The 12,065-nt window shown below is 40.6% G+C and overlaps 1 protein-coding gene across 3 annotated transcripts in view; it reads right to left on the reverse strand.

Moving 5' to 3' along the window:
- The window catches only part of LOC127881380 (TATA-binding protein-associated factor 2N-like), a 59,958-nt gene that overhangs the window by 19,934 nt on the left and 27,959 nt on the right, over positions 1-12,065 (reverse strand). For 2 of the 3 annotated variants that reach the window (XM_052429165.1, XM_052429162.1), the window contains exon 4: positions 1,102-1,142. In XM_052429165.1, the coding sequence (XP_052285125.1) occupies positions 1,102-1,142 (41 nt within the window). The remainder of the gene's footprint in view (positions 1-1,101; positions 1,143-12,065) is intronic. The other variant, XM_052429164.1, reaches the window with a different exon arrangement.

The raw sequence follows: 12,065 nt of genomic DNA on the forward strand, positions 1-12,065 counted from the left end.
AGCTATCGGATAATATTGGGTCATCCATGCGCAGACACTGTATACTTTGAATACACAGTTAATATCGTCGTCTGCCTACAAAATAGCGACTGGACACTAAGTCGTATAAAGAGATAAGCAAATGAAAAAAAAACAACTGACAATACCCGTAAATAAAAATTTCTTAGCTGTCCACTATTTATCTTTCTACCGCATATTTACCATATCTGAAGTAAAGAGTGGTAATTAAATAATTAGTTTTATGATGCTAATAGAGTCTATTACACCTGTCTGCCGATTGCCGAATTAAATTGAAATGTGATTATTAATTAATTTGTTTTTTACTCCCAAACTAGCCATAATGACAGCAGCGTATTTTAATTAACAAGATCATGAAAAACACGAGCAGTTTAAATGTATTTTAAGTTATATTAAAGTATCGAGTTTGTAACTAGAAAAAAGAAAAAGTAATTCTTCTAGACAACTATAAAAACGGAAGTAACCATATTGTCTTCTTATTACTTTATTATTATTATAATTATTATCGTCCCGAATATTGTCAAATTGAATTAAATGTGAAAATAAAAAACAGCGTTACTGCTTCTTTCTTTTGTAATTATGATTGCTTGACCCGGATGTCAGCAAGGGGCCCGTGTGTTATCGGTAACAATCAATGGTAATATAAACAATAGACAGAGATATTTATTATGCTGTCATAACTGTCATAACAACAGCACTATAACACATCCCGATCAATATACCGGGGTAACAGATAGTTGACAACACCAAATTGATTTGCCATTTTCACAGCACAAAAATATATTGACACCTTTTTTCGGAAATGGCCGATTTCGGACACTGATTTTTTTAGTACGTATTTTACTCGGATTTTCAATTTTTATCGATAAATTTTTACCAAACTCGGGGCCGCGTATTATGCGTGAGGGCGTATTATATTTGTAGATTTACGGTAATCAAGCTTTTTAAGTAAGTAAGTCAGTAGCATTATTTCACTTTTTTGAACATATTGTATACACTTCATTTAATTAATGACAATTTGTAGGAAAATTGTCCCTTTGTAATCAAGCTTTTTAGGTGGGTTTTAAGTCCAAGTATTCTCACCTGACATACCTGTCTGCCCTCCTGAAGCCGTTGACTGTTCACTGAAACATAGTTATGAACGGGTGTGATCAGTAAATACCACTTCATAAGTTTTATATAAGCTAATTTTGTCAAGCTCATTTATATGGAACATCATTGGCATATTATGGAAACATTCTTGTAAGAAATAATACTTGAAAAGTAATATTGAAATTATGCTCCCAGACTGGGGATTCAACTCAGGACATCTCTATTATATTCCACCTTGTCAACTCTCAATACCATTTACTATACAGATTTTTTTTTCAAATAAAAATAAAACATTTGTTATCCAAGTAAAACCACAAGAATACACTGCATATAAAAAAGCAAATGTTATCAAAATAAAAACACAAGATAAAGTGTAAAGCCATATTTTATTACACCCTTACAAACAGTCTAAGGCTTACATATAACATGCAGATGAAAATTGTTTTTATCATTAATAAAAAGAACTATATAATGGCTTTCCTTCTAACCGTGAATACGCGAATATAATAGGCACTTTTTACCTCTTTTTACCTTCTTCTTCAAGTAGTGGGTGCGTCTTATATACGAATGTTGAGCAGAACAAAAATTTTTCCTGTGAAAATGTTCAACTTAATCGTTGTTATTCGCTTTGTTTCAGCCATTTTGAATTACACCATTACATCAAAGGGGGGCAACAAGGCTTGCGCTGGCGTTTGCCATTTGAGCCATTTGTGAAAATATTGAGATTTGGCTCAAGAAAAATCTTACTTGCGAAAATGCGAAAAGCTAGTAAAATTTTGTTGAAAACATCGGCCATTTTAACCAGGACTGGTTTCCTATATTTGTCTATTTTTCCAATGTAAGTGTTCGCAATTCGAACAGTAAACGAAAACCGGTCTGTACCCGATTAGACATCGCTTGACTTTATTGTTATTGAAGTACACATGGTAGCTTGCCAATCAGCATTGAGCTCGCTTACACATGACATGACGTTGTCGAATGAAACTTGAGAAGTGGTGGAGCTATCGGATAATATTGGGTCATCAGACACTGTATACTGTAGTGAGCTGGTTATTAAGTACAAAAATTGTTTACCTTTTAAATACTTGTGTGTACAGTGACATTCGGTTGGTCTGGTGTTTTTACAAACATAATAAGTAGAATATGCACATGAATCTGATAATACACAGACCCACTAACATATAAATCAAACCATGTTTGTAATTTACCATTTTTTACCAAGAATCCTGCCACTGTTCTTTCTTGTAAAGTTGACTTGAAAACGGTCTGCTCGTAAACACACTTTTACTTCCATTATCTATGTTTAACACTGAATGTTTATAGCTTAAAATAACTCTCCGTGAAAGTTGAGTACACATATTTTGCTAATCCATGCATGTTATACAAATATCTTCATTATTTGTATTGTTATTTGTAATGTTCAGTAGAAATCAGCATGTGATTTTTCCACTGTCCGCCATCTTGGAATGTCGACTTGTGGGTAATTTTTGCATAGCAACACACAGCGGTGTAAACATAAATCTCACCGGCGCTATATTTAAGCTTTAGGTAAGAAAGCTGCACTATTTTTAGCAGACGTAAGGTCATTATTTAGTTCATATAGTCTGTTTTAAATTGTTTTGTCATTTAAAGTCTATTTTATTATTTATAAGTGTTAAGCGTGCGAGCGTTCCATAATTGGTCACGGCAGTTATTGTGACCCGTTTTTGGTCACACTGTGACCAATATTTGGTCACAGTGACCAACTTCTGGTCACAGTGACCAATTTCTAGTCACAAGTGGAACGCCGCGGCTATATAAAGTGACCAAATTTTGGTCACAAGATTCATTCTAGTCAAAACCTTAAGGCAGGCAACATCCACGCCAAATTTTTCTTAAAAAGTACTTTTTCTTTTCGTGAGTAATTTAAGTAACTTATAATAACAGTAATACCTTTGTAAGCAGATAATAAAGCGAACATTTAACATATTTCATTTAACTTGAGAATTATTAAAGTATTCAATCTATTTTTGTTATGATCGTTGGCAAGTGTCCTTGTTCCTTAAATTCGACGAAGTCCCGTTTACGAGTGTAATGTCCATTGTCAAAAATATCTTTTTTGACGCGCAGTTTACCGTCGCAAGATTGAAAGTATTGTAAAACCTTAATAAAGGGTGCAGGTCATTTTGTTGTTGGAAATATAACATTTTGTTGAGTTATTCGTGGAAACTGAATAAAAGTTGTATGAAGTTGAATCGAACTTTGAGTTAAACATTAACCACCATTGATAAAGAGCGCACTAACGGAGCGTAACAAAATTTATGGTGGCAGCGGTGGGATCAGCTGTTATATGCTGGTCTAGTGAAATGAACATTACGCAGAATAAACATTTGGTGTTAATGTAAACTAAAACCGCAATAAACTAACGCTTGATATTTACGCTACCGAATTATTTATAAACGAGATATTTAGCACATCTAACAGAAAATAAATAATAAACTACACTAGAGTTGACATGCACATTAAATAAATAAAATAGAATGTATTTCCAAACACATATCAACTAAAAATAATATTTAGCGAGAAAAGTAATAAACATTTCTAAACATGCTTTCCCAAAATCGAGTTGATAGTGAAATAAGTTTTCAACGACGGATCGAAAATGAGGAGGAAGACAGCGACCTACGGGCAAGCCACGAAAGGGAATGGGACGACGACGCGGATAGCACCGCCGACGTTGGCCAATCGACCGAGGGTTCGGTGATCCAAACTCAGTTGGCGAGTATCGCAACTGTGCTCAAAGATGTTGTTCGGGAGTTGAACAATTTGAAACAAGATCGCCAAACAAGTAGTACCGCTATGTGCATGGACACAAACAATAACAAGGACAAGAGCACTGGGGCAAGCGCTGTTGAGTCGGGATCGGCTACTTATACGCGGAACGGAGTAGCAGGGCCTCTGCAAGGGAGAGAATACAGAGACGGGAGTCGGCAGGTGTACGAAAATATAACCTCCCACGGGCGTTGCAGTGTGCCTAGGTACCAGGATGGTACCGGTGCAGAAGAAAGGGGTTCATATGTCCATCGATACGACGGTGAACGGCGTGAACTGGACGAGGTTATACTTAACTACGATTGCAGACAAGCCGGTCAAACAAGGGACAGTGCGCGTTACGGTCCGGAAGTGAGGTATGCGAACGACATGGAACCATACGGGGTTAGGTTCGCTACTCCACTTGTCGCTAAACCGCTTCCAGTAAAACTGCCGGCATACTCCGGAAAGGAAGAGTGGGCTACCTGGATTGCACAATTCGAAATTATTGCGAGCAGGTTCCACTGGAGCGAAGACGAGAGGCTGAACCAACTGCTTCCCAGATTAGAAGGTGCTGCAGCCCAATTTGTGTTCACGCAGCTATCGCCGCATATCATCAACAATTACCACGAGCTAATTGCTGAAATTAATAGCCGGTTCAGGGTAATTGAGACACCAGGTGCGTTCGCCGCCAAGTTCAGCAGAAGGTCCCAGCGACATGGTGAAAGTTTGGAGGAATATGCGGCCGATCTCAAGCGTCTCTATGACAAGGCGCACAGCTACAGAGACCGGCGTACCAGAGACGAGGACTTGGTAAGAAGGTTTCTCGACGGCCTGAGTGACGAGGAGCTCAAATTTGAAATTGAGTTCAATAAGGACCCAAGAAACATTGACGAGGCAGTCTATTACGCCCTGAATTACATTCAGATACGGAAGTCCGGTAGGGGTGAACGGAGGGACAAGCACAATGCTCGGAGAGTAACTCCAAGCTATTCCGGTGAACGTGACTTACGGTCGTATCGAGATGCTAGTGGAAAGGGTTCAGCAGCGAAGAGGCCTAATGCGAAATGGACACCTAAAGGATCGAGTGACGGGGTGAGAAATCAGATGGAAGTTGAAACCGATAAAACAAATAGCAATGATATCAAGGAGCTGCTGAGCAGAATTGAAAAGTTAGAGCGTCAGAATGGGTCTAGTAGGTGGTCGGGTACCGGAAGACGAAACGTAGAATGTTTCCGGTGCCATAAACAGGGGCACTACGCGAGGGAATGTCGAAGTACACCAAACAACCGCTCAGAAAACCCCATTGTCACAACAGAAGGACATTTAAACGGGCAGGGACCGACTCTTGCGGCCAAAGAGTGGTCCAATTAATGAATACATCGGAAGGCCAGAATCAATGCACTGAAAATAACACCAAGCCATCAGATAATTTTGATATGGCTGTGAACCAAAATAACAATGCGACGATTGCAATGCAATTTGCAAAAGGTGTATCCGCAGGGAAGCAACATGGAGACGGGTTCTATGTTAGGGGCTCTGTAGGGGGTGTACCAGTGGTTATTACGGAGGATACTGGCGCAACGAAAACTATCGTTTCCAAGAGGGTCTACAATAGAATGTCGACGGCAGAGAAACCGATTCTGAAGGGGTCTGTCAACCTAGTAGGAGCCAATGGGACATCCATTAAGGAGTTAGGAATGGGTGGGTTTCGGCTCATGGTTGGACCAGCGGAGTTGGAGTGTGAGGCCGTGGTGGCAGAGATTGAAGACGATGTCCTGCTGGGATACGACGTCCTAGGATCGGAAACGAATGGTCCAGCTGATATATTGATTAGCAAAAGGGTGATGGTCATAAATGGTGTGGAAATACCTTGCATCGGCAAACATACAGGCAAGCCTATCAGAATAGTTACTGTAGCAGACGATGTGACAGTACCTGGCGAATCAGAGGCACTTATAGATGTATTTATTGAAAGGCAGGAAAGTGACGACGTGAATGTCGGGGACTTTATTGTCGAACCGATAGCGACTTTCAAAGATACACATAAGTTGTTGATGGCCACGACACTAGTGAATGTGAACGCGCATCCTACGTGTAAAGTGCGAGTATTAAACCCTTTCTCACACGAGGTGCGGTTAAGACAGAACATGCAAGAAGCACAAGCAGAAGAAGCTGAAGACCTTGTTAAGGTGATTGCGAATGCCGAGTCTGAAGATGTAAATAGAGTATCAGTGCGCCGAGTTCAGGTTACACCGGAGCCCGTTAATATAATAAATGTGTTTCCAGAAGCTGATGAAAATGAAGTGCCGGATCATTTGCGCGATTTGTATGAAAGATCGATCATAGGAAAAGATGTGAAACAACAGCGTGTCGTAGCAGGGTTACTGAAGAAATACGGTGAGACGTTTTCCAAAGCGGAGTGGGACATTGGCCTTACAAATCTGGCTGAACATTCGATTGATACCGGGAATGCGCCGCCGATTGAACAAAGACCACGACGTGTGCCGATGGCGTATGCGGAAGAAGAGAAAAAGGCGATCGAAGAGCTACACGAGAAGGGGGTCATTAGAAAGAGCACCTCACCATGGGCCTCTCCAATTGTGCTGGTGCGTAAGAAGTAGGTTGCAATTCGGCCTTGCGTTGATTACAGGAAGTTAAACGCGCTTGTAAAATCTGACGGCTTTCCTATGCCTCGAATACAGGATTGTTTAGATGCTGTCGCCGGTTCATCCCTTTTCAGCAGTTTTGATTTGACCAGTGGTTATTTTCAGATACCACTCAAAGAATCAGACAGGCCCAAAAGTGCATTTGTATGCAAATACGGTCAATTCGAAATGACACGAATGCCTTTTGGCTTAAACAATTCGAGCTGTACATTCCAAAGAACAATGGAGCTAATACTACAAGGCTGGCAATGGGTCACGTGCCTTGTATACATCGATGATGTGGTCGTTTTTGGGAAGGACTTTGAGCAGCACATATTGAGGGTAGACCAGGTGTTAGACCGTATGAAGCAAGCGGGTCTAAAATTACGGCCAGACAAGTGTAACATGCTGCAGAGTGAAGTGGTGTTTTTGGGACACATTGTTTCCCAGGATGGAGTACTACCGGATACTCCTAATGTTGAGAAGATTGCAAACTGGCCAACACCTGTTAACGGAAAACAGGTGAAACAATTTGTTGCAACCGGTTCTTATTATAGGCGCTTTATTAAGGACTTTGCAAAAGTGGCAAGACCCCTGTTTGACCGGACAAAAAAGGATGCGGTATTTTTGTGGGACAGCAGGTGTGAGGACGCTTTTCAGCACATCAAGAGAGCGTTGATGGGACCTGAAGTAATGGGCTATCCATTGAATGACGGCGGTGAATTTGTGCTGGATACCGACGCGTCGGGGGTAGGAATTGGTGCAGTACTCGAACAGATCCAAGAAGGCAGAGAGAGAGTCATCGCATATGGTAGCCGCTCATTCAACAAGGCCGAAAAGAATTATTGTATTACCGAGCAAGAACTTTTGGCAGTTGTCTTCTTTGTACAATATTTCAGGCAATATCTCTTGGGTAGGCGATTTTTAGTGCGCACAGATCACCAGGCTTTAGTTTGGCTGTTTAGCCTGAAAGAACCGAGTAGCAAAATAGCACGTTGGATTGAGATTTTAGCGCTGTATGACTTTGGCATTGAATATCGGCCTGGGAAAAAGCACGGTCATTGTGACGCGTTGTCGAGGTGCGCGACACCAAAAGATTGCACGTGTAGTGAAGTAGACATGAGTGAACCGTTGAAGTGTGGGCCGTGTCAAAAATGTAAGCGACGGTCCCTGTTGATGCAATATCAACTGAAACCATGTGATGGTCAAGAACCCAAAGAAGACGATGAACAATGCAAGGCCGTAGTTAGAGTTGCTCATAGCACTCAGCCTGCAAAACCCGAACAAGCCTCAACGTCTACGTCTACTTCCATTAAGGTGGAGTCAGGTGGTCAGTGCTGGTTGTACGACAAAACTCCAGCGGAAATAGCGACAGAACAGAGCAAGGACCCTGACATTTCCGTTATAATAAAAGCAAAACGAGAAGGCGTAAAACCAAGTAAGAGCGAAATAGATCTGATGAGCCAAGAAACAAGACACTATTGGATACTATGGGAGCAGCTATTGATAGTTAACGACGTTTTATGCAAGAAATTTGTAAAAAAGAATGGTACTGGGCAATTCTATCAGCTGATACTCCCTAAAGATCAGCGTGAAGAAATGGTGCGTCAGTTGCACGAAACGCTACTATCTGGACACCTTGGGGTGAAGAAAACCAAGGAGATAGTTGGCCAGAGGTTTTACTGGTATGGAATGAAGAAGGATGTCAAGTTGACGATAAGAAAGTGTGACATCTGCGCTTCTGATAAGCTTGGTACCAAGAAACCGAAAGCGCCATTGGGTGGATTAAGAGCGGGTGCACCATGGGACACGTTGGCTATAGATTATATGGGACCGTTCCCTGAAACAGAGAGAGGGAATCGATACATTTTAGTAATGACGGATCATTTCACTAAATATGTAGAAGTGTTGGCGGTCCCCAATCAACGGGCCGAAGACTGTGCCAGACGAATCGTGAATGACTTTGTTGCACGGTGGGGTACGCCCTGTAGCATACATAGTGACCAAGGTTCTACTTTTGAGAGTCGCGTCTTCAAGGATATGTGCCAGATGTTGAACGTTAAAAAGACACGAACAAGCCCGAAAAATCCAAAAGGGAACGGTCAGACTGAAAGATTCAATAGAACCCTCTTGAAAATGATAAGAGCCTTCTTAGTTGACGAGCAGGAAGAATGGGATCTTCACTTGGGGTGTATCGCGGGGGCGTATCGGATGACGCCCCATGAAACGACAAGCCTGTCCCCTAATTTGATGTGCCTTGGTCGAGAGATTCGTGTGCCGGCGGACCTCATATATAATTACGCAAATGAAGAGTCGAACCCGGTCACGTCGTGTGACGAATACGTTCAGTACTTGCGTAATTGTATGTTGGGTGCACATTTAATAGCTCGTAGATTGTTACAAACAAGGGCGGAGAGAAGTAAAGAAATATACGATACTAATGTCGTTCACCACAGCTACAAAAGGGGTGATTTTGTGTGGTATTTACACGAACACAGGAAAATAGGTGTGTGTCCGAAACTTGAACGATTGTACGAAGGACCGTATGTCGTAATTGAGTGTAAATCGCCATTAAACTTCGTGATACAATTGACCCGTGATGGTGCGACCAAATTGGTGCACCACGATAAATTGAAAGCGTGCGACGGTAATAACATACCTAAATGGGCTATAAGTGTGGTAAAGAAACTACAACGTGATGAACATAAGGGAGTTGGTAAAACGTAATGGGAACCGTGATATTGAAAACGCTGATAATAAATAAACGAATAAATAGATAAGTAAATAAATAAGAATTAAAATAATAATAGCAATATTAAATGAGTACTTAGGATCGTGCGCGGAAAAAAAAAACGTTGCGTAAAAAAAAGAAAATCAAAATGCATATAAGAGAACTATATTTTTGTTTACTATTTGGGTGGGGGGCTATTACAAAAAAAAAGGATTAGTTAAAGTATAATCTTACGTTTAGTGGCGAAAAGGAACAATGACGCTTCTCAAGATCATTAAGTTTAGTAAAAATATCAAGGTGTTACGTCAATACTGGTTGTTTATTTTAGAACATGTGGCGAGCAGTTGATGACCGGCATAGGAAGTATAAGTGTCGTGTATGTGGGAAAGCAGATCGGAAATCGAGGTCGATAGCCCATGTATTAAAGTATCACGTGTCTCTCGACCGTGTGCCGTATTCATGTAGCCTGTGCAACTTTCGGTGTATGGAGGAGAATGAGCTAATGAACCATGTTAAAAAGTACCAGCGGCATGTGGAGGAAGTAAGCAGACTTGGGTTTCCGGACTCAAAAATTTTGCTAAACAAGGCTGAAAACCCAATTGACATCCAAACCCTGATTGAAGCCGTTGACGAACCGGGGGAACCAGTCAACGCTGTTTTGCCACAAGCTACGAATAATCATGGCCCAGTGTCGGGCCTTGAACTATTCAGGGCTATGACAGGGAGGCAAGCGTCGAGCAGGACTATTCATGAGGGGCCTTGGGCAACGAAGCCAGCGACGATCACGCCAACTCAACCGTCTGCGTTCGTCTCAATTGCAGGGCAAAAGGAAGGCACGGAAGCTTATTCTTTTGCTCTATCCAGCGAGCCAGGATGCTTGACTAGCCCTCAAATAGACCAATATGATGCCCCAACGCCCTTGATGGACGAGCACGTCGAGGGGGAGGAGGAGTTCAACTAATGGTTGGTATCTCTGGTCGCCACTGATGATCAGAAAACGGTTACTCATGAGGAACCTAATCAGCAGGTACCATCTCTTACACCTGACGAACAGCGGGATGCGAGAAGTCCCATGCTACTGACGGCAACACCAGAACAGGAAATTGTGGTCTCCCCTACGATGGCAGCTTCCCCAGTTACGTCAGCTGTAGTCCAGGACGCGATGGTTGATGCAATAAGGCAGTCAACTATACAGATGGTCAACGCAATAAGGGAGGGACAGTCTTCAATTTTGAGCGCAATAAACGCAAATCACAGGGACATGCTTAATGTGTTAAAGTAGATTCGGGACGCTTTGAAAAAAAATAACTTAAATAACAAACACTAACTGTGCCATATTACATTTACTGCGTTAATAGTTTTGTTATTTTACAATGGCACTAACTAGTATGACGATGACATTTATTTAAATAATTAATGTTCATGTTTTAAAAACTATATGTAATGTTTGAGTTTCACTTAAATTGTCTTTAAATGTGTACGGTTATCTTATAACATTATTTCTACGGAAGCTCGATATGGACAGTTATACATGGATATTCTGGAACATGACATTTTAGTGAAATTTTATTTAAATATGTATTGGCTACGGGAGTTTAGCCAAAATTTGTGGGGGGTAATGTAGTGAGCTGGTTATTAAGTACAAAAATTGTTTACCTTTTAAATACTTGTGTGTACAGTGACATTCGGTTGGTCTGGTGTTTTTACAAACATAATAAGTAGAATATGCACATGAATCTGATAATACACAGACCCACTAACATATAAATCAAACCATGTTTGTAATTTACCATTTTTTACCAAGAATCCTGCCACTGTTCTTTCTTGTAAAGTTGACTTGAAAACGGTCTGCTCGTAAACACACTTTTACTTCAATTATCTATGTTTAACACTGAATGTTTATAGCTTAAAATAACTCTCCGTGAAAGTTGAGTACACATATTTTGCTAATCCATGCATGTTATACGAATATCTTCATTATTTGTATTGTTATTTGTAATGTTCAGTAGAAATCGGCATGTGATTTTTCCACTGTCCGCCATCTTGGAATGTCGACTTGTGGGTAATTTTTGCATAGCAACACACAGCGGTGTAAACATAAATCTCACCGGCGCTATATTTAAGCTTTAGGTAAGAAAGCTGCACTATTTTTAGCAGACGTAAGGTCATTATTTAGTTCATATAGTCTGTTTTAAATTGTTTTGTCATTTAAAGTCTATTTTATTATTTATAAGTGTTAAGCCTGCGAGCGTTCCATAATTGGTCACGGCAGTTATTGTGACCCGTTTTTGGTCACACTGTGACCAATATTTGGTCACAGTGACCAACTTCTGGTCACAGTGACCAATTTCTGGTCACAAGTGGAACGCCGCGGCTATATAAAGTGACCAAATTTTGGTCACAAGATTCATTCTAGTCAAAACCTTAAGGCAGGCAACATCCACGCCAAATTTTTCTTAAAAAGTACTTTTTCTTTTCGTGAGTAATTTAAGTAACTTATAATAACAGTAATACCTTTGTAAGCAGATAATAAAGCGAACATTTAACATATTTCATTTAACTTGAGAATTATTTAAAGTATTCAATCTATTTTTGTTATGATCGTTGGCAAGTGTCCTTGTTCCTTAAATTCGACGAAGTCCCGTTTACGAGTGTAATGTCCATTGTCAAAAATATCTTTTTTGACGCGCAGTTTACCGTCGCAAGATTGAAAGTATTGTAAAACCTTAATAAAGGTTGCAGGTCATTTTGTTGTTGGAAATATAACATTTTGTGGAGTTATTCGT

Source organism: Dreissena polymorpha, chromosome 5, assembly GCF_020536995.1.
Source record: "Dreissena polymorpha isolate Duluth1 chromosome 5, UMN_Dpol_1.0, whole genome shotgun sequence".
Taxonomy (NCBI): Eukaryota; Metazoa; Mollusca; class Bivalvia; order Myida; family Dreissenidae; genus Dreissena; species Dreissena polymorpha.